The following is a 22,999-nucleotide window of genomic DNA, read 5'->3' as shown; positions in this document are numbered from 1 at the left end:
ATGGAGCATGAAGGTGAGGCACACTGTGTAACCGTTTGTCCATTCTAATGGTAATTGCCCTACATATAAGCAGTTTTCACAAAGTTTCCCCCAACTCCAACTGATCCCGCCCGCTAGACATCCGAACAACATACTTATGTTTATTTATTTTATTTGCGGAGTTTTATATAGCGCTGGCCAGACGCGAAGGTATCGGAGCGCTTTACAACATGGGGAAAAAAAACACAGTTTAGCAGTAGTATACAAATTGATTCTTGGTGCATCGGAAGTCGCGGTGCGCTGAGCAGCATTGAAGGCACGGAAGACACAGAATGATGCAATAATGAGCGCGCTAAACAACATTGAGGGCAAATAAGACATGGAATGTCGCACTAGTAGGCACATAGACTCGAGCCGTGCCTCCTTTAGCGAGGGGGGGGATAGAGGGACGAGTCCGGAAGGGGATGAGGTAGAAGTCTTAATGACAAAGAGTGTGTCGTGCAGCGTGCAGGCTTGGGCGTTTCGGCAACAGCTATCCCTTCGGGAGAGAACAGTTGAGGAAGAGGTCTTTGAGCTGTCTTTTGAATTGTATGAAGGAGTGGGTAGTCCTGATATGGACTGGGATGGAGTTCCAGATTTTGAGCGCGTTTCCAGAGAAGGAACGGGAAGTGTTTTTTTGTTTGCGGGCTATTGGAGGTATGAGGAGTAGAGTGTTGGTGCTCCTGAGGCTCCTTGTCTGACCGGCCTTCTTGGGTTTGGAGGCCCTGTGTGCAAAGCTTTATGAGTAAGGTAGGTCGTTCTGAAGCTGGCACGCATTTCGATTGGGAGCCATTTTAGCTCTCGGAGTGCGGGCGAGATGTGGTCATATTTCTTTACTCAATGACCATTCTGGCTGCTGAATTGAGAGTTGTTCTATGGGGAGCTAAGTGGGATTTTGCTGTACCTGTGAGGGAAGCATTCCCGTAGTCTAGTCTTGACAGCACCAGGGATTGAGTAGCTTGTTTGAGTTCGTTGGGCAGGATGAAGGGTTTTATTTTGTTGAGTAGCTTCAGGTCGAGGAAGGCGCTCTTTGCAGTGTTCTTGATGTGTTTGTGCATGTCTAGTTTTGGGTCTAGGGTGATTCCCAGTGATTTTACAGAGTCCGTCAGGGAGAGGTTGCCGTTGAGAGCATCAATCGCTTTTATCCATTCAGCGATTTGAGGTTCTCCTCTTTGTTGGAGATGAGGAGGATTTCCATTTTGTCCTTGTTGAGTTTTAGGTGATTTTGTGATAGCCAGTGTTGGACTTCTCTTAGAGTGTCATTGAGTCTGTGAATGTCATCAATGGAGGAGGTTTCAAGATAGATCTGGGTGTCGGCTGCGTATAGGTGGAAGGGGATGTTTTTGTTTTTGAATATGGAAGTGAGCGGTTCCATGTAGATGTTGAACAGCTGTGGGGAGAGAACAGATCCTTGGGGGGACACCCCTGTTGACAGGGTGTAGGTCAGACGAGCAGGTTCAGATTTTTATTCTTTGGGTGCGGTTCTGGAGAAAGGAGGAGAACCAGTCTAAAACCACCTCTTATGCACCTACCCTTTTTTGCAGTACCTTGATGAGTAAGTTGTGGTCAACCGTGTCGAAGGCAGCCGATAGGTCCAGGAGTATGAGCAAGGAGCATTGGTCCGTATCGAGAGACATTTGTAAATTGTCAATAACATTGAGGATCGCTGTCTCCGTGCTACAGCCTTTTCTGAGGGTGAGAAAGCAAAAGACACACAATTGATGGACGGAATGCTGAATAAATCAAAAGCATTCACACCCAGTGAAGAGATCTGGGTTAAATCCATCATTCTTTTGCACACCATGCCACCCCAGTGTAGACCTGGCCATATGCAAATCAGCCTTGACCCTGTGCCTCATGGGAACAGTCCAGCCCGAACTGCCAAGCCAGGTCCTCCCTGGACCGGAAACAAGCATCCTAGGACCGGTTTCGGGCTTTCAGCCCTCATCAGCCAGGATAGCTTGATTCCAGTGGCACAGTGAGCCCGGGACCCACGTCTGGGCATACCCGGTGCACTAAGGGCGAGAAAGCAAAAGACACACAATTGATGGGCGGAATGCTGAATAAATCAAAGTAAAGCATTCACACCCAGTCAAGAGATCCGGGTTAAAACCCTCATTCTTTTGCTCACCATGCCACTGAAATGGCATAGTGAGCAAAACAACGATGGATTTAGGCCCAGATCTCTGTCCGGGGATGAATGCATGACATTGTTCTGCATTCTGTCCATCAATTGTTGTTTTTGCATTTGTCACCCCGAGTGGGACGGGTATGCCCAGACGTAGGTCCCGTGTTCTCCATGCCACTGGAGTCAAGCTATCCTGGCTGAAGAGGGGTGAAACCCCGAAACCGGTCCTAGGATGCTTGTTTCCAGTCCAGGGAGGACCTGGCCTGGCAGTTCGGGCTGGACTGTTCCCATTGGGCACATTGCCAAGACTGAATTGCATATGGCTGGGTTCAAACTGGAATGGCATGATGAGCAAAAAAACAATGGATTTAGGCCCAGATCTCTGTACTGGGGTGAATGTATGACATTGTTCTGCATTCTATCCATCAATTGTTGTTTTTCATATGTCACCACGGGTGGGACGGGTATGCCCAGACGTGGGTCCCGTGCTCTCCATGCCACTGGAGTCAAGCTATCCTGGCTGAAGAGGGGTGACGCCGCAAAACTGGTCATAGGATGCTTGTTTCCAGTCCACGGAGGACCTGGCCTGGCAGTTCGGGCTTGACTGTTCCCATTGGGCACAGTGTCAAGACTGAATTGCGTATGGCTGGGTTCAAACTGAAATTCAGATCACTAGTGTTTAAGCCCATTTTTTTCAGTATTGGCGTGACTTTGAGGCAGTCCAGTACGACTCCGGTTCTTAGGGAACTGTTAATGATCTTGGTCCAGAATGGGGCTAGAGAGAGTTTGAGTATTTTGACCAGCTGGGCCGGTATAGGATCCAAGGCATGTGATGAGGGTTTGGAGGTGGAGATCATTTTGAGTATCTCTGCTTCGGAGATGGGGTTGAAGGATTTCCAGTGTTTTGGGGGGAGCTTGGGTGTGGAGGCTTCTGTTCCTGGGGACACGCTTTTGTAAGGGGGATTGCAGTTGGCATCTAGGGAGAGCTCAATCTTGGTGATTTTGTCGTTGAAGAAGTTGGTGAAGTTCTCACACAGGTCTTTGGAGAGCTGAACTGAGGATGAGGTGGGTTTGGAAGTTTGTTGTCTGATAAGGTTGAAGAGTTACTTGGGCCTATTTTTTGTATTGTCCAAAGCATTGCAGAAGAAGGAAGTCTTTTCGTTCTTGATGTGTTTTATGTACTTCCTGCGTATTGATTTGAACTGGTCGCGGAGGATTGTGGACGGGTTGTTCCGCCAGAGTCTTTCTGAGGCTCTTAGTGGTCTTCTTTCAGAGTTTATATCTGGTTCTTTTTAGTTTCAGTGGCGCTATTTCATCTACAATATCGGTCATAGATGTGTTGTCGTGAGAGGTGAGTTCTGTTGTGTTGAGAACCTCTGTGGAGGTAGAAAGAAGAGAGCTTAACCTTTCCTCCCAGTCAACCAGGGGAATCGGAGTTAGATTTCACACCGAGTGGGGGGGGGGGGGGGTCTTGTGTAGGGGGCTGGTCTGGAATCATTTGGTTGATGTGGAATAAGAGGATGTGGTGGTCAGACCAGTCAACGGGCAGGATATGATCGATGGGGACTGTGGCCGGTTGGGCAATAATGGCATCCAGGGTTGATCCTCTGTTGTGGGTTTATTCTGTGCAGTGTTGGGTGAGGTTGTTATTGTGTAGGAGCTCGTTCAGGGTTTGGATTAGCGAGTCGTTTTCCTCGTTCCAGTGAAGGTTGAGGTCCCCTAGAATAAGGTTGTTGGAGTCCCGGAGTGAACAGTGAGTTATCAGGTCGGACAAGTGATCTCCGAATGCGGAGGTGTTGCCAGGCGGATGGTAGAGGAGGTGGCAGAATAGTGATTTGTTGTCGCTTGTCTTGATGTTGGCGGTTAGACATTCAAAGGTGTTGTAATTGAAGGTGTTGGTTTCCGTCACGGAGATGTTGTTCTTGTGTATGATTGCTACACCCTGAGGAAATATGAATTTTGTGATCAGTTATGTCCCCTATCGTAGACCCCAACGGCTCCATGTACATGCTATACGTACATGTATGTTCCCTCCTGCTCCAGTTTTGAAGACGCAAATATATGTGCGTCCACCGTCAACATGTCCTCTTTCAGATCCACCATGAATGGGTCAGATATTCCTTTTCTAAGTATGAAAGGCCACCGACTTTATGTGGTTCACTTTCCACATTTTTACAGATTCAGGCGAGTAGGCCCGAATTCTGTCATCAAGCCTTTTCCTGTCTTCTGCCTCTGAAAGCTCCAGTCTGAGCCTGCATCTGTGACCATGAACTTTGTCTCACTCCCTGCGCGGCTAACGGTGCCTGATCCAGCCCGTCGCCTGCCAAGAACTGTATTTCACCTTCAAGATTATCTCCTCCGCCCCTCATCCGATGCATTCCTGTCTAGTAGTTTAGGTAAACATTCCTCCAGCTACCGTGCAAAGGGGCCAGGCCTCGCTGTCCTCATGCAAGTAATTCATAGCCCTGTTACCATGGAATATTCCTACCCCCTCGCATCTAGTGTAGACACTTAGACGCTTGTACACGCACTAGTCAGTATAGTCAGTATAGAATAAGATTCTATCCTAAGAGACCTCTCTTTTTGGATAACACAGTTCTTTAAACATAGGATATTAGATATGATTTGGGATTAGGTTGACATAACCCCAGACTTTTGTCTCCACATGTAGAGCTAAATGTCAAGTCCCTTTCTCCCTCTAGTTGCACGTCAATCACACGTCATGCGGCTGCGCACGCATCTCTGCCAAATATTTCTGCTGACATTGCAGGATTCTCTTATGGATCCACCCATTTATGACCTCATGTATGATGACGTTGTCTAGTTACGCCTATTCTAGTTACGCATGCATAGTTTATTTTTCTTATCAATTGATACGCCTACTGCATCTGTTTTACTGTAATGCCTTTTCTATAAAAAATGATTACCTGTCAATAAAATATGCCCTTCCTTCCTGAACTTTCGTGGTGATGGAATAGAACGCCTACAATTTAAATTGTATTCCTTTGTATAGGAATAAAGCCTTTTTAAACCTCTAATACCACGGATTCTGCCTCTCATTTTACTGAGTTATTTTTAATAGACTTTACCGCATAAAAAATAGTACCGGTAACGAAATATTTACCACATAAATTGGCGCCCGAATAGGGACACTTTCTCATCTCACGCGCCGGCGGTGCGTTGCAGGCCCGGTCTCCTGCCACAGCTGAACGGACAAAAAAAACGCGTATCCGCAGGATTTCCTGTATCTCCCTCCGGCCAAGCGGGGACGACTGAGGCTGCGATCAACACCCAGACGAGGCGGTGAGAAGTGCGAAGTATCCCGACCAGAGCCTAGCTGAGAGAGCAAGATCCGAGGTATACAGAGACCCGCCAGGTTCCGAAGTTCCGAGTCCAGTCCGGTCCAGTCCAGTTTCAGTTCCGTTCCGAGGCCTTCCGTTCCGAGCTACCCGGTGAGTACCATTACCGGGGAGGCATTTAACGTGCACATAGTCTGTGCCGGTCAAGACGGGTTTGGGTACACAAATCCGGTCTGCACTGTTTTAGCAGTGTATCTGTACTGTTTAGCAGTATATATAGTATGTTTTGCGTATAAATAAGATAAATAAGTATTATCTAGTGTCAGTATAATGTCAGTAACTAGTTTTCTATTAGTTATCATTGTTCGTAAAACTGTTAAGTGTTAAATGTTTTAAATACGTTCTATATACTGTGGTGTGAATGACTGTTCATTATTGTGTTTTTATAAAGTGTGTCCCAGTCATAAGGTCTAAAAATGCCGCTCTTCTCGAAACTAAGACAGATCAAAACTAGAAAAGGAGTACTCGAAGAAGCTGTTCCCATCCCACCTAGGGACACTCCAGGGTACTTTATGTATCATAAACATGGCCTAGATGCCGTATTATTTCTTGATCTATGGGTAGACTACACCAAAGAATTACCAGAGAGTCAGAGATGGCCCGCAGCGGGGACCTGGGATGCCGATTGCATCATGAGAGTAGAAGAAGAATTATGGAAAAAGAAAGCCAGACAGTCACAGAAAGATGCCATTGAATTATGGCGTAAAGAATCATATAGACGTACAGAAAAAGCGCTCAGACAGGAAGAGAAAGGTAGGGAGAATTCGAATAAAACCCGAGAAAATCTATTACTTGAGGAAGGTACCCGAGTAAAATCAGAACAAGTAGACAGACAAAGAAACGCCCTTATGAATGGTATGTATCCACTTCTGGCCGAAGGGTTACCTAAGGCTACTCCGGAAATACCAAAAGACTTGCCACCTCCATTGTTTCCGATAAAAGCACATCCCAAGGGGCATCCTAGAACCGCACAAGATGTTTTCCTTTCCTCCTATTTAGATGACGCAGCTCCCGAGTATGCTAATACCGCACCACATAGACCGCTTGCCGATGATGCTCATCGCCAAGATTCTCCGTCTGTACCTCCACAACAACAAGCTCTGACACACATTCCGACAAACACATCTGTTTCTACAGTTTTTCCCGCAACGACGGTTGCTGTCTCACCTTCAACAAATCCTTTTACGTCCAGCACCCCAGACGGTGCTATAGGAGGTACGACAGACATTTTTTCTACGCCACCCAGAGGAGATAAATTTTCCCTTAGAGAATTAGCACACCAACGTACGCCCAAACTAGCAACCCCCGACATGCTCAAGGAACTTCTAGTAGATTGTAGATATGATCCTGTACCCGGTAAACGGGACGAAATGCTGCTGTCATCATTACGTATTCGACGAGCCGCGATATATTTAACGAAGCTACCAGGAATGGCTACACATTTAGAAAATATATATCACTTTGTCCAGTCAGGACGAGGTCCTGAAAGTATTAGCAGAGCCATGGAGTACCAGAAAGTGGAGGTACAGGGACAACTGTTACGTTTCCTCATAAACTGTGTAATCAGAAATCAAGACCGGCCAGGGGTAAATCCGGAAGAAATGCAAAAACTTGTCACTTGGGGTAAGAATATATCAGAAGGAAGACATGATAAACTGTTATGTATAGTAGCTATGTACCGAAAGATCCGCAAAGAAGTAGAACGAATACACGAAGAAAGATTAGAGGTAGACCCCACTGACTTAAACAGAGAGGAGGGGGAGCAAGAATCAGACCAAGTAGATACAATAGCTTATGTAGGTAGAGGAAGATCCCATAATAATACCAGAGGTTTTAACGACCCAATACGTCCAATACGTCCAGAATGTAATAGACATCTTCCAAACCCTATGCTAAATGCAAAATCCCCTGAACACTTATTCCAAGCCGCTGATAAATTACTCCGAGATCGAAGGGGGTACCACATGCTCGATTCCATGGACGAACAAGAATTAGCCAGGTCAGCAGTACAATGGGCTGACAGTCCCGGCGAATACAATGACGATGTACTTGCATACACGTTTCTGAATCTAGACCCATATGAACAACGTTTAGCTAGTATATACATGATACAACACCTCCTTATATTATATAAAAACCAACACTCCGATCCAGGACCCTTACCTGACATATTGACAGAACTACTCACGAACATATGGAGAGGGTCAGGTACTGATTTGATTAAGGAAATTCTAGAATCTCGAAATCAATATTTAAATTTCGTATGCCCAGAACACGTTCCAGTTCCCATCATGGGGAGAAAAATGTATCACATAGATAGACAGAATCCGTTACGCGAAGTACACCCAATTAGAGGTGCCGATGATAATTTTACACGCGTGTTTGTATACACGCCTATAACTAAACTGGAATTATTAGAAATGAAGAAAGTAGTACCTAGTCATGACAAGGACCCAGCAGGTTTCCACCGTGAGATAAAAGACATGTTACTCATGGGAGAGTATACCTACCCCGACATTATGAAAATATTGAAAGTCCTATTACCTGCCGGTGTTTATGAGAAACTCAAAGAAAAGGAATGGGAGGTGGGAGACCAAAAGATAGATTGGACAGCATTAGAAAACGAAGAGAAGGCCCGAGCTGCAGGAGCAGGGCTTGGGGATAAGACTACATCATTAGCAGGATTACTAATACAGGTACTGCCACGTTTATTAACTACGAAAAAGGAAGACTGGGGTGCAATCTCAGCCTGTAAACAAAAACCAGATGAAGACACTAGTGATTTCTATTCCCGATTTGAAAAATGTTTTAGTATAAATAGTGGCATAAAAGCCAGTAGTGAGTCATATCCACATCTGTTTGTGACAAAATTAGTTGAAAATTCTCTGCTACAAGTCAAGAATAGAGTATTGACATTCGAAAGTACCTGGCAAGGTAATACCCCATCACAGATGCTACAGATGTTACAATATCACCACAATAGAATTAGAGAAGAACAAGAACACGAACAAAGACGTATGAAAGATACGAAAATGAAAATGCTTGTTGCACTATCAGTTCCGGCCGATAGTCACCAAAAGGGTGATTCCGCAAGTCCTGCGAAAGGGACATGCAACTGCTGTAAACAACCAGGTCATTATATACACGATTGTCCAGTCCTGAAACATAATATTGCCACAGGTAGAACACATGAGAGACCACGTCCACCTAGACAGGATCAGAATCAACAACTAATGCCTCAGCAGGCACAACCTAGGTTAGCTCCGCAACAATTAGCTCCGCAACAGGCAGCTCCACAACAGATCGTAGCACCACCACAAGCGCAGCCTGTTGCTGCAACACAAGCAACAACACAACAAATGTACCAGTACGCACAAACAGATTATCCCGATTATCAACGATACTCATGAGATAGCCTAGAGAGGGAAGTTGGCTTACCCCTTATAGAGGTTCCTGTAGACCAAGAAGGACCTTATGTACATAGTGAACTATTAGGGGAAGACAGAAAGTTTTTACTTGATACAGGGGCAAGCAGAACAACTATAAGACGCAGTGAAGTTCCAGGGGCACCCCTCTCAGGCTCACAAAATATTTCCCTTGGATTCTCAGGAAAACCTATAATTAATGACGTAACACAACCTCTTCCACTTACAGTCGGTCCATTAACACGTACTACAGATTTATTGCTTACTAAATCATGTCCAGAAAACTTGTTAGGCATAAAGACATTGAAAGCTCTAGGAGCCATAATATGTTGTTCTCCGGAAGGAGTACGACTATTTTTACGTGACTTTAAAGGTCACTACGTATCCAGAGACATGGATCACCGACTGCAGAATTTACCTACACATTTATGGGCACAAGGCCCCACTGATGTTGGTTGCATGAACATTACACCATATCGAGTTACACTGAAATCAGGAGTGGTACTACCACGAATGCGACAATACAAGTTACCACCAGATGCTGTAGTGGCTTTACTGCAAATCATTGACGAGCTTATTGCCCAAGGAGTGGTTGTCGAAACTGACTCCAATGTATGTAATTCCCCGATAATTCCGATTCTTAAAAGAACGGATCCAAAAGCTCCGCCAGTATACCGATTAGTTATTGATCTGCGCGAATTAAATAAATGCATTGTACCACAATACCCCGTGGTCCCAGACATCTCTTCATTATTGACAGCCATTGACTCAGAAGCAATATTTTTCACTGTAATTGATCTCAAGAATGCTTTCTTTAGTGTCCCAATTGATCCAGAAAGTCAATATCTTTTCGGTTTTAGTTTAAATGGACGAAGTTTTAAATTCACACGCGCACCTCAAGGATTTACAGAAAGCCCCAGCATCTATAGCCAAGCACTGAAACGAGAACTTGACAGTATCCACATGCCAGTTAACACTGCCTTGCTTCAATATGTCGATGATCTGCTGATCACCGCCCGAAGTGAACGTGAATGTGAAAAAGCGTCACTGACGGTTTTGAAATTTCTGGCTGACAAGGGGCACAAGGTGTCCCCTTCCAAGCTGCAATTCTGTGTCCAGCGAGTTGTTTATCTTGGGCACTCGCTGTCCAAGGAGGGAAGGCAGCTTACACCAGATCGCATCCAGTTAATTGCTAACATGCCACCACCCAAGACACAAAAGGAGGTGCGGGCTTTTATAGGCCTCACTTCATACTGTAGGCAGTGGATCCCTCAATATGCATTTCTAGCAAAACCACTCATCCAGTTGACAACACAGGAGGCAGCCACATCGACTGTCCTCCCTTGGACTCCAGAACATACACACGCCTTTGAAAGCTTAAAGAAAGCTTTATGTCAAGCACCTGTCCTAGCAACACCATGTTACAGTAAACAGTTTACACTCTTTGTTACAGAACGCGAAGGTACTGCTTTGTCAGTACTCACTCAGGAACAAGCAGGATCACACAAACCATGTGCTTTTTTCTCTAGTACATTAGATCCAGTAGCGCAGGCACTTCCAGCGTGCCTGAAATCAGTGGCAGCAACAGCTTTGGCAATCAGACAAAGCGATGCCATAGTGTTAGGACATCAATTGACAGTACAAGTACCACATGCAGTAGAGGTTCTCTTGAACCGCACACAAACACAACACTTGACTATAGCAAGACTCACCGGTTACGAATTAACATTGTTTCAGCCACACATAGAAATCCGACGTTGTAATACGTTAAATCCTGCCACACTGTTACCAGTAGGCGGAACAGATCCATTGGCACATGATTGTGTCGAAGTCATTACTATCACGACGAAACCCAGACAAGACTTGACAGATATCCCTTTGACAGATCCAGACTTGACATTATATGTAGATGGGTCATGTATGAGAACAAGTACAGGAGAGTTAGTGGCCGCTTACGCAGTCACCACAGATACTGAAGTCATTGAAACAAATTGTATTAACACTTTGTCAGCTCAAGCAGCAGAGCTCATCGCTCTGACACAAGCCTGTATTCAAGCCACAAATAAAAAAGTCAACATATATACAGATTCACGTTATGCATTCGGAGTCGTCCATGACTTCGGCGTACTGTGGCGAGAGAGAGGTTATTTAACTTCTCACGGTGCCCACATCCAACACGGACCCCTCATTCAAGCCCTATTAGACGCGATTCATCTACCTACTGCAATATCGATTATGAAATGCAAAGCCCACACAAAATTTACCGACATCATTTCCCAGGGTAATGATCTAGCTGACAGAACAGCTAAACAGACTGCTCAGAATCCGACTCACACAACTGACATGACAAAGACAATAGTCCTGACACCAACACATTGCATGACAGTTAAGGATCCCGCCCTTGATGTAATTGACATACAGACACATGCTACACCAGAAGAAATAAAGAAATGGACTGAATTAGGAGGGATCCAAACAGATCAAGGATGGATGACGAAGGAAAAATCTATATGGTTTCTTCCCGACTCAATGGTCCAAGTCATCATTAACACTATACATAGTCCAGCGCACCTAGGAGAAAAAGCTATGCTAGATAGCATTCAACACATTTGGTTCAACAAACACTTGCGAGCCGCAGCGAAACAAAAAGTTCGTACCTGTATGATATGTTGTCAGTTTAATCCAGGTAAAAGCATCCTCGTAGAGCAGGGTGGATTCCAAACTCCCGATCACCCTTTCGAAGTCCTCCAGATGGATTATATCCAGATGGAACGATGTCGAGGATTCAAATATGTTCTCGTAGTTGTTTGTGCTCTTTCCCGTTGGACAGAAGCATACCCGGTTTCAGATTACACTGCCCCGACTACTGCCAAACAGTTAGTTCGAGAATTCTTCCCACGGTTCGGTTTACCACGTGTTGTCTACTCAGATAACGGCCAGCCGTTCTCATCCGAACTAATGAAACACGTTTCCCTTCTATTAGGATACCAATGGAAGTTTCACTGTGTCCGACATCCCGAGGCGGCAGGTCTCGTGGAACGCCATAATCAAACTCTGAAAATTAGATTGTCCAAAATATGTAGAGAGAAAGGAGTCGATTGGATAGTAGCCTTACCAGTTGCGCTCTTTTATATGAGAATGGTAGCACATTCTCGAACAGGGCTATCCCCGTATGAGGTGATCTTCGGTAGACCACCAAATATGTGGGGGACGCCTATACCTCGTAAAATCACTGATGTTGACTGTAATATGCTGACAGATTACCTGGCTTCCTTGATGTCTGCACTACAATCTTGTCGTTCACAGGTATCCGCAGCTTTTCCCGACAATACTGAGGTGAAACCCCATGACGTGGTTCCTGGGGATCTGGTTTTAGTCAGGAATTTCGACCGGAAGACCCAACTGGATCCTAGGTGGAAGTCACCGAAGTTGGTTTTACTTACCACAAGGACAGCTGTGAAAATCGAGGGAAGAAAAGGGTGGTTGCACTCGAGTCATATCAAGAAATTTTATGGACTACCATCCAACGTAGAGACTCAACCCTGTATTCCCTCACAGACAGACTCAAAGCTCCCCTTGGTTGAGCAATCGAACTCAGAACTGTATAAACTAAAATTGAGGTCCAGTAAGTCAGACAATTTGATTGTTTAAGTCCTCTCCAAGGTGAATCGGTTGAATTTGTCTCTGACATGTATCCTCTGGACCGGAATAGAGAAAGAAATAATCAAATGCTGTTCAAGAAGCATGCGTATTGTAAATCATTTCGTAGTCATTGTACAGTAACATTATTAATTTTGTTTTTTCTAAGTCTTTTGATCATCATTATCAGCATCCTATTGCATATGTATTACCCTGTTCCTAAGCATGCTTATAATATAACTACAGAACATTCTTTTAGTGAATTACCTCCACATGAATTGTCTTATAGATTTGCGCTGCGCAATAACACTTTCATTAGTATGCTACATCATTCCCATCAAACCAGCAATGCCACAAATTGTTGGATATGTGGCCGACTCCCTCCCTATCAGAACTATAAGGGAGTTTTGCCCCTCTTTCCCTATCCGTTCACACACAATGGCTCCTGTGGAGCATGGTTTAGTTTGATTAATTCCCTAGATTCGAACTCCGCAGTTTATCAAGACAACTGGGTATGGGGAAACCTGAACTTAGTTTTGCTTAAAGTCTGCTACCCTAACAAGGAGGGACTTCCCAAAAGAACAGGAACTGATCTAGAAAATGAAGTATATGGATTAGGTAATTTTACACTTAACCTCATGATCCTGAACGTTGAATATGAAGCTACACCAATCTTGCCCGCAATGTCCGTATTCCCAGTAAAAGGGGAACTATGTATAAGAAAGAATGGCTCCATACACATGGGCCATAGTAAATGCACCACTGTAATAAAATTCAGTGATCAAGGCAAGTCTACATTTAGAGCTTCTCGTCATTCCCACTTCATATGTGGCCAGACTGCATATATACGCCTACCTTTAGATTGGGATGGTACCTGTTACATAGCATTCCTTCTACCACCTGTTTTCCTAGCTCCTCCTGATTATCATAGAAATACTCATTTAGTACACAATAGACAGCAGAGAGATCTCCCAATTGTCGATTACACTGAAACAGCATGGGAAAAATACACAGATTTCAATAAAGGTTTCTTCCCCTATATAGGTACAGTCACTAATAGTAAGCTGATACGTAGATTAACCAGAACCCTTGAAGCAGTAGTGAACGAAACTATTTCCGCCTTAGGCAATTTAACAGAAGAGCAGTCTGCTATGCGGATTGTTGTGCTTCAAAATCGTCTTGTCCTTGACGTCATCCTAGCCGATAGGGGCGGAGCTTGTAGGGTCATCGGATCAAGTTGTTGCATTTTCATACCAGAAAATTTGCCGTCAGTATATAAAGCCATAACCCGCCTTCATAAGATTGTAAGCCAGATACACCAGAGTCCAGGCACCTGGACTTGGTCCGGTTGGTTCTGGGGCGTGTTGTCAGCCTGGGGATGGAGAATGCTCTCCTTCCTAGGTATTGGCTTTCTCATACTATTCAGTTGCTGCTTATGTCTACAATGTGGGCCAGCGATTTGTGGTCTGTGTGCCACCTCGTGTATCCCACATCCAAGTTTTCGTTCGAGATCCTGGAAGAAGAAAGAAGAACAAATGATGCTATATGAACAGATCGATGGATTGATGAAGATCGATATCTCCTAAGGGTCCGAAGGGGACAAGGAGGGAATGAGGAAATATGAATTTTGTGATCAGTTATGTCCCCTATCGTAGACCCCAACGGCTCCATGTACATGCTATACGTACATGTATGTTCCCTCCTGCTCCAGTTTTGAAGACGCAAATATATGTGCGTCCACCGTCAACATGTCCTCTTTCAGATCCACCATGAATGGGTCAGATATTCCTTTTCTAAGTATGAAAGGCCACCGACTTTATGTGGTTCACTTTCCACATTTTTACAGATTCAGGCGAGTAGGCCCGAATTCTGTCATCAAGCCTTTTCCTGTCTTCTGCCTCTGAAAGCTCCAGTCTGAGCCTGCATCTGTGACCATGAACTTTGTCTCACTCCCTGCGCGGCTAACGGTGCCTGATCCAGCCCGTCGCCTGCCAAGAACTGTATTTCACCTTCAAGATTATCTCCTCCGCCCCTCATCCGATGCATTCCTGTCTAGTAGTTTAGGTAAACATTCCTCCAGCTACCGTGCAAAGGGGCCAGGCCTCGCTGTCCTCATGCAAGTAATTCATAGCCCTGTTACCATGGAATATTCCTACCCCCTCGCATCTAGTGTAGACACTTAGACGCTTGTACACGCACTAGTCAGTATAGTCAGTATAGAATAAGATTCTATCCTAAGAGACCTCTCTTTTTGGATAACACAGTTCTTTAAACATAGGATATTAGATATGATTTGGGATTAGGTTGACATAACCCCAGACTTTTGTCTCCACATGTAGAGCTAAATGTCAAGTCCCTTTCTCCCTCTAGTTGCACGTCAATCACACGTCATGCGGCTGCGCACGCATCTCTGCCAAATATTTCTGCTGACATTGCAGGATTCTCTTATGGATCCACCCATTTATGACCTCATGTATGATGACGTTGTCTAGTTACGCCTATTCTAGTTACGCATGCATAGTTTATTTTTCTTATCAATTGATACGCCTACTGCATCTGTTTTACTGTAATGCCTTTTCTATAAAAATGATTACCTGTCAATAAAATATGCCCTTCCTTCCTGAACTTTCGTGGTGATGGAATAGAACGCCTACAATTTAAATTGTATTCCTTTGTATAGGAATAAAGCCTTTTTAAACCTCTAATACCACGGATTCTGCCTCTCATTTTACTGAGTTATTTTTAATAGACTTTACCGCATAAAAAATAGTACCGGTAACGAAATATTTACCACAACCCGACCTTGCTGGTTTCTTCTGTCTTTGATGATGATTGCAAAGCCTGGGGGTATCAGCATGTCCATGATTAGAGAGGAGAACTCATTTAGCCATCTCTCTGTGATCAACATGATGTCGATGTCATGAGTAAGTATAGTTTCTGCTAGCTCTGTTGCATGTTTGGTGTCTGATCTGCAGTTTATGAGCATGCAGTTGGTGGGGGTCCTCCTGTATTTGTGGTACATCATTAGGGGGGCCCTGGGAATGTTAGGGAAGCAGGCTGGGGGTCTTGAAGCTCTGGGTGGGGAGTGGTCTCTTCTTAGACCTGTGATGACCTGGATCTTGCATTTTGGGGCGATAGTGGGGGAAAGTCGTACGAGGAGGCAAGGTCCAACGCTTCGCTCGTGGACATAGCAGCTCTTGTTCTTTTGGGTCTCTTGTGCTGTGCGTGTTTGGCGCGGAAAGGATGGGGTGGGGGTTAATGTCACGGGGGAAGGTTGGCGTTGTTGGCACAGGTCGTGGAATTGGTTTGCGGTGTTTCGTGGTGGGTCGATCTGTCAAAGGGTAGGGAGTTAGTCAGGAGGGGGTGACGTGCGTGGGAGGGAGTGCTGCGTAGCGAGGGGAAGAGGGAGTCGAATGCGTCAAGGTTGTCGTTGTTAGCTTGGATCATGACTGTGCCATTTGGGTAGATGGTCACAGAGGTGTTTCCTCTGCAGGAAGGGCGATAGGGAGCGAGGTCGTCAGTTTGCAGCTGTGGGGCGTGTTAGTTGTTTTGGATATGTGGAGATGTGATCTAAGAATGGCGTTCCAAATTTCCAGTCTGTCTGTGTGAAAAATGAGATCCATTTTCAGCAGGCTTTTGGAGGAGCAGTGGAATATGTCTGCGAATAGTGTTTCTGGGTGTTGCCTAATCAGTATCTAATGCACCGAGGCGCTAAATAGAATTTGGCATTCACTCTGGCAAGGCTGAGTATCATATTCAGGTTGTGGAGGCTGTTGAGGAGCAACTCAAAAAATGTTGAAGAACGTGGGCTAGGGGAAGATATGTCTCTACACTTAAAAATATTTTCCCAGTGAGAGAAACAAATAATCTTCATTCTGAATATATATATATATACACACACACATACATATCTACACACATTACAGTACACCTTGTACAATCATGGTAAAACACTTTCACATATGAGAAACTTATAATTACCAAGAGGACCATAGTTACACCTGAGAAACAGATTTAGTAATTTCGCCATAAGTATGGGAAATTCTTTGAAATAGCTGCAAAACGTCTGCTCAGCAACCATATCAAATGGTATGTCAAACAGAATGCACTATCTACTTCTGTAAGTGTGTGCAGCTTCTTGTGCACTGTCAATCACATCTTATGAACCAACACATAAAAAAAAATGTCCAGTGTGACTGTTAGACCTGGCACCATTTGCGTGGTTCTCCCTTCCATTTTTTGCTGTTGCACCCTCTGTTTTTGATATATTTTTGCTGGTTTAGATGCTTAGGGCACTGTGCCACTGCTATCCAGTGTCACAGTGCAAGTGCTCCCTATGGTAAATTGATGTATGGATTAGAGATTCCATGACTGGCTAGTTTGGTACCATTACTGGCACTTCATTCTTCCTCCCCTGGGGGCCCGAATTCACTGTGCGCGGATCATAAGCATCACATTAACTCACAGTGCCGTATTCCTGACATAATCATTGTTGATACAGTTGCTGACATTTCATTTCTTCCTCCCCTGGGGGCCCAGATTCACCGCGCACAGATCATAAGCATAAATTTAACTCACAGAGTGCCGTATTCCTGACAAAATCATTGTTGCTTACAATACTGGCCCCATACGTCTGGGACATTTGTTCATTGTGCACTAGGAATACAGAAACCTGCAAGGTCGTTCTCATAAGGATTTTACTAAAGAAGAAGATTTGTGTATGTGGAATTTTTTTGTCATTGGTCTTGTGATAAGTCTATATAAAAATACCTATTTTTTTTATACAACCGGTGTGGTGTCCATCTGTAGTGTTTCACTGTGTTACTGTGTGTGTTCACACATGCTTTACATACTGCCTCGGAGATAAGCCTGTCTGCTCGTGCTACGTTACCACAGGGTGAGCAGGTGTTATCCAGGAGTGTAACTCTCTTGTCCTGACTAGAAGTAAGAGTCCCTATTTGGACAAAGGTGCAAACCCTTGCCAACTAGAGACCCCATTTCTAACCGTGACTATCAAATACCTCTTCTATTTCTTATCCAATGTGCTCCACAGTTCATCTGATCATAGCATATTCAGTTTAGAACTGTGTCCAAAGGGATGGGTACATTGGAGGAACAAATGCTTATTGAAAATGCAGCATCAATCTCTGTTGTCTTCTACTATTTTTAAAGATCTATTGTAACCATTTAATTGAAAGTGAACATTGTTGGGGTAAATGAATGGAGATCAAAAGTAAGAACTGCCAGGTTAGATAACGGACAAAGAGCCACTTTTTCCATTTCAACCTATTGACTAAAACATTAACATTCTTTGCTGAAGAAAATCTTGCAGCATAGTTTGGGCGCTAATTCTAGGCTTGATTATGCCACTGTTCTTTATGCTGGGCTCCCTGCCAACCAAGAAGCAGCAATGCAAAAAGTTAAAAATGTGGTTCACAACCTCATTATTTTATTTGTGCTAGCGGAAACTTGTAAGCAACGTATTGAAATCCACTCACTTGCTACTGGTACAGCAGAGTATTTTAAAAGACTAGGACCTAAATACCTGTCACACAAAACTATGCAATGTTTTCCTGCAATGGTATTTCTTAAGCTAACCCCCTAAGCCTGTTTGAAGAGGAGAGAGGAGATGCTCTCTAACGCACCCTAAATTGTGGAGTGTTCTCCCAGATCATAACAGAATTGACAAAACGGAATTAGTTTCACAATTTGCTAAAGCTATAACTCTTCTGAATCAGGTATGATTTTAGATTGTCTAATATTTACATTACATAGAGGTATTGTGTTCTTTATGGGAACACTTTATTAAAAAGACATTTTTATTAGATATTTAAGTAAAATCAAACTACATAATAATGCACCTGTACTGTAGCATATATATTAATATTAGATATGCTATTTTACTTAATCAATGTTTGTGTTGATTTAGTGCCCTTGTTTGATTCACACTGTTTTTATTTCCTCATGTTTTTTTTTTAACTTATAACCATTTTGTAACAACATTGTTTTAGGTTGCAGTTTTGTATGTTGTCTCCTGCAATCACGTCGCACCAATCAAGTTTGTCATGACTGAACATAATCACTGAAGTCAACATACCACATCTCAGGGAAGAGGGTGTTCATCCCTTCCCAGCTGTAAACGTTCAGAATGGCAAGCCAAAACTTCCCCCAAGATGGGATGCCAACAGCGCCGCCTGAACGGGGAGAAAAGAATCATAGAGTGTTCATAGGATGAGGATCGTCAGGCATCAAAGTAAACATATTAGATCTAAAACTTTGGGAAATGTTATCTAGCTTACACAGTTAAGGGGCTGATCCTTTAGGGACACACTGTCATAGTAAAATGTAAGCACTCACTGAGATGCTCTGAACCCCATACAGACTGACCACTGCTGGCCTTACCACAGACAGGCATTAGCTCATGTAAACAGTCTCAATCCCTTCACAGACACTAGCTCACTTGCAGGGAGATCCTGTTCCAAGACTAACATTCATCTGCTTGTTAAGAATGGCATAAATGTATGTTGCTAAATGTAAATGGGTACTTATACTGCACACTATCCATCCCATAGGCTGCTTCAAGGAGTGGGGCACATCTCTGGAAACAAGTGGTGCCAATCTACATTAGCACCTCTCCCTCAACAAACCCAATAAACAATCTGAAAGCCCATTCTGAAATTGTGTTAGCACTCCATTTGTTGTAGGGTAGGTGGGAGGCAATCTGTTTTTACCATCCTGAGCCTTTAAACAGATATTCTGACACAGTTGCTGTATTTTAACATGCCACTTAAAAGTGCACAAGGGGCTCGTCCCGACCGACAAGTGCATTTTCACTGTCGAGAGGCAGTCCTAGCTCACACCAACCAACCACTAGACATGTTCTCGGTGTACAGCAATACTCAGCAGTTGCCTCCACTGCTCACCTTTGCTGTGAAGGTTGTTCCTTGCTCGCACCAAGTCAGGATCATCTGGGCCAATCCCTAGTATCCTCATGCTGGTGTAGTTCAAGGCTGTGCCAAATACAGTTGACTTGTCCTCTACGTGGCTATTGAAGAAAAAGAAAACAAAAGCATTCAATTGTTGAAAGATTTCTAAAAGGAAAGACTAGGAGAGGCAGGCGCCTTCTTCTCAATAAAGGAGTGGGCACTTCATAAGACACAAACAAGAGAGGTTGCTCCCCACAAGGACTTTGGTAATGACTACATCGTGCATTAACTCTACATGAATGGACTCACCTAACTACCTGTAGCTAGGAAATCAGAAAGCTAGTTGCAAAAGCTCTATCAGGAAACCAAGAAAGTCTATTTTTCTGCAAGATTCACCAAAATATTCCACATGATAGGCTCCCATGTGCAACTTGACACGCAACTAGGCACCAGGGGTTATGCTAAATTATTGGTAAAATGGAAGCATTTAGACATTTGGGGATTATTTTATCCCATATGCATGTTAGTACAGTGTCTAATATCCTAGACAGTGCCCAACCAATTTCACTCCCAATGAAGATCAAAGTTCACTAGACAAACTAACTTCATTACAGTGCACAAATTAGTATCATAACTTCTCACTAACTATGGTTATAAAGATAAATATTTTGTAAGCCAATATCGGTTACATCATAGATCTTTATCAAGTCGACTCCATGGCACACAGTCTCTTCAGATCATTGCAAGAGGAGCATGCACTGCATCTGTGACAGTAATAAACAAGGAGGAGCTAGCCAACAGAATCTGAAAAAGGCTTTAGGCAATGTGAACTGGTCCTATCGATCGAGAGTTAAGGGATTTATCTTTAGGATTTCTTCATTGGCCACAAACCTTGAAAATGATTATCTGTCTTACTGTCCTCAGAGAATGTGTGAATCAAGCTACGGACATCACAGAGCGGTGTTTCTTCTGTCCTTTTTTGAAAGAGCACTAATCCATTGGTATACACAAGCACTCAGGATAGGATTTGGAGGTACATAAGGCAAGTTAACACTTTATACTGACTTCCCTTCAGAACTCATTATTTAACCACTTTCAATAATCCAACCACATACTGCTGCAGCAGACAACAAAAGCAGCAAATCGTCCCCTCTGATTATCCTGAAAAGATTCAGGAGTTATGACCTAGGTAGACTTAAACAAAGTTCTGGAGACTTCTTTTAAAAAGTATATGAAAAACACAGTTTGCAAGAGGCTGTCACTGTGTTGTCAACAGTACACATCCTTCAAATAGACCTTCCATCTATTTTATTTTACAAATATGTTCTTTTTTAACTCTTATGGCTAACAAATGTGGTTGGGAGGACTTTATTCCATACATTAAATTGAATATGTGGCAAATGTGGATTCCCTTGCTGCTTAGAACACAACAGTCCACATGTACCACTCTAGCTGCGTCAGATATTTGAGAGATGAAGAAACCCAAGCACAAACCTGGATGGTTTAAGAGACGTCTGACGCATTTTTCATTGTGCAAAGGCCTGGTAGACTCTTATTCAAGCTAAGTCTCCACATCGTAAACACAATATTCAGTACTGACTATTGCATTACGTTATACTCTTGTCCTCACTCCTAACTAATTTAGAGTTTGATATAGCATTTAACCAATAAACCCCAAACAATGTAGTATGTATCTGGTGTTTTTTTTAAATCTCTGAAAGATGTAGGTCTTCATCTAGCAAAGTCACATTTTAGGAAGAACTTTTATTGACTGGAAACTATCAAATCAAAGAGTTAATGTTCCTGCATGAGACGGCGTGTGCACAATTTCTGCATCTGCCTTTATTCTGGAGGGAAATCCATGAACAAATGGGCAGAGGCCAATCAGTTTTTAAAGCATCATGGAAATGCATATGTTCTATTTCATGTTACATCGCTTTTTTTTTCTAAATTATTTATCGGCAAACTCTACGAAACCATTATTGGCAAGAGCCTTGAAGATTAACAGTTACTACAGTTTTAAGTAGCATCTCAAACATCTCACTGTAACTTTCTCCCGAACAATAAAACTCATTTTTCATGGCGCAAGATATCTTACTCTAGCATTATAAAACATGACAGAAAAAATTGAGAGATTTTATGACAAAAACAGTTGCCTATGAAAAGATTTTCACATGCCTGGGATAAGGTACCTCCTCTGAACAATCCATTTAAACTACCTTTATGAATTCCTCAACGTTTAGCCCAGGTGGCAGCACTTAATCTTTCACGGCTGTATGTAGCAAAGTTCCTAGAACTGACTGATTTGTGGGCACTCATGACTGTGCTAGAAATCCATGGAAAAGGAATATAGCTATTGTCAGTTTCTCCAGTAAATATACTTCAATGCGTATCTGTTTTTTAAATGTGTAATCTCTTCATAGGAAGACCTTCCCGCTGTCCTATATGTCGAAGAAAGCAAAAACTTCAGTCCTGTAACGTATGGCCTCAGACTGCAACCTTTTATTCCAACTCAGAGTTTTCTTTCCTTTCTGAATTTCCCCTTCTCTGAGTGCGAAGTCTTTTGGATTCAGAGCAATATGGATGAGAGTGACGATTGTGAGACAATATGTCCTCATCTATGGAAACAAGGGTGAGGCGTGAATGAGAGTGAGATACAGGGATGTTCCTATAGCGGCCCATCATGCAGCAGGGTACCATCAAAAGGACACATTTCGAATCTAGGGTAAATGTGAAATTTAGCATATGCAGTGCTTACACTTGAATTTACATTCCTAGGGGGGGTTACCCCATCCAAATTCCTTCGGTATAACCGGAAGACATTTCCACTGGCAAAATATGTCAGAAAAGAGAAAAAGTGTAGTTTTATCAGTCAGTAAGAATGAAACTGCACAGCATTTATTTTCTGACCTGGAAAACTGGTTTGGAATTGTCAGTGGTAATACCGTAACCACAAACATTCAATAACGATATTTCACCTGGGTCTTGTTACCAGCTGAAATTTCCAGCCACCTAGGAATGAGGGATGAGGTGTTACTGACCAGCACATTAAAGAGAGTCAATGGGCACTTAACTAAAAGATTGGTGTAATCTAAGCCAGAACGGCCTTTTGCAGTGTTGTCTATGTCAAGACTTGTATATGTGTTTTAGTGCTGCATGCAATATAGGCCTGGTTTAATACAACAAGTGTTGACTTAACAATGTGCAATCATATGCTGTGCATCTGAGGTGCATGGAATAAACCTAAAAGCAGAAGAACGGCTTGATACAACTTGATACTCGATCGTCCTGCTTTTTAGGTCGAGCCTGTAACAACGTGCATGCGCTGTTCTGGCGAAGACTTTATGTAAGGGCTTTCAAAAACTGACCTAACAATCAGACACGCTTGTGCGTGTGCTTTATGGTTTGTCCCACGCTATTGGCCTTTGCGTGCGTCTTTTTAACAAAGACAGAACTCAATTGGCCAAAGGTAGGCGCATTGCTCTGCCCATAGCCTATTGGTTG

At 43.4% G+C, this 22,999-nt stretch overlaps 1 protein-coding gene across 1 annotated transcript in view; it reads right to left on the bottom strand.

Moving 5' to 3' along the window:
* Positions 1 to 22,999, bottom strand: part of LOC146861102 (lanosterol synthase-like) — a 202,556-nt gene that overhangs the window by 110,047 nt on the left and 69,510 nt on the right. Inside the window, exons 9-10 of the mRNA XM_085645161.1 lie at positions 19,493 to 19,614; positions 18,667 to 18,763 (exon numbers count right to left, since the gene is read on the bottom strand). Of these exons, the coding sequence (XP_085501287.1) occupies positions 18,667 to 18,763; positions 19,493 to 19,614 (219 nt within the window). The remainder of the gene's footprint in view (positions 1 to 18,666; positions 18,764 to 19,492; positions 19,615 to 22,999) is intronic.

This window comes from Triturus cristatus, chromosome 3_1 (assembly GCF_964204655.1).
Source record: "Triturus cristatus chromosome 3_1, aTriCri1.1, whole genome shotgun sequence".
In the NCBI taxonomy this organism is placed as follows: domain Eukaryota; kingdom Metazoa; phylum Chordata; class Amphibia; order Caudata; family Salamandridae; genus Triturus; species Triturus cristatus.
Note: the sequence above shows the minus strand (reverse complement) of the source record. Positions and strands in the feature narration are given on the sequence as shown.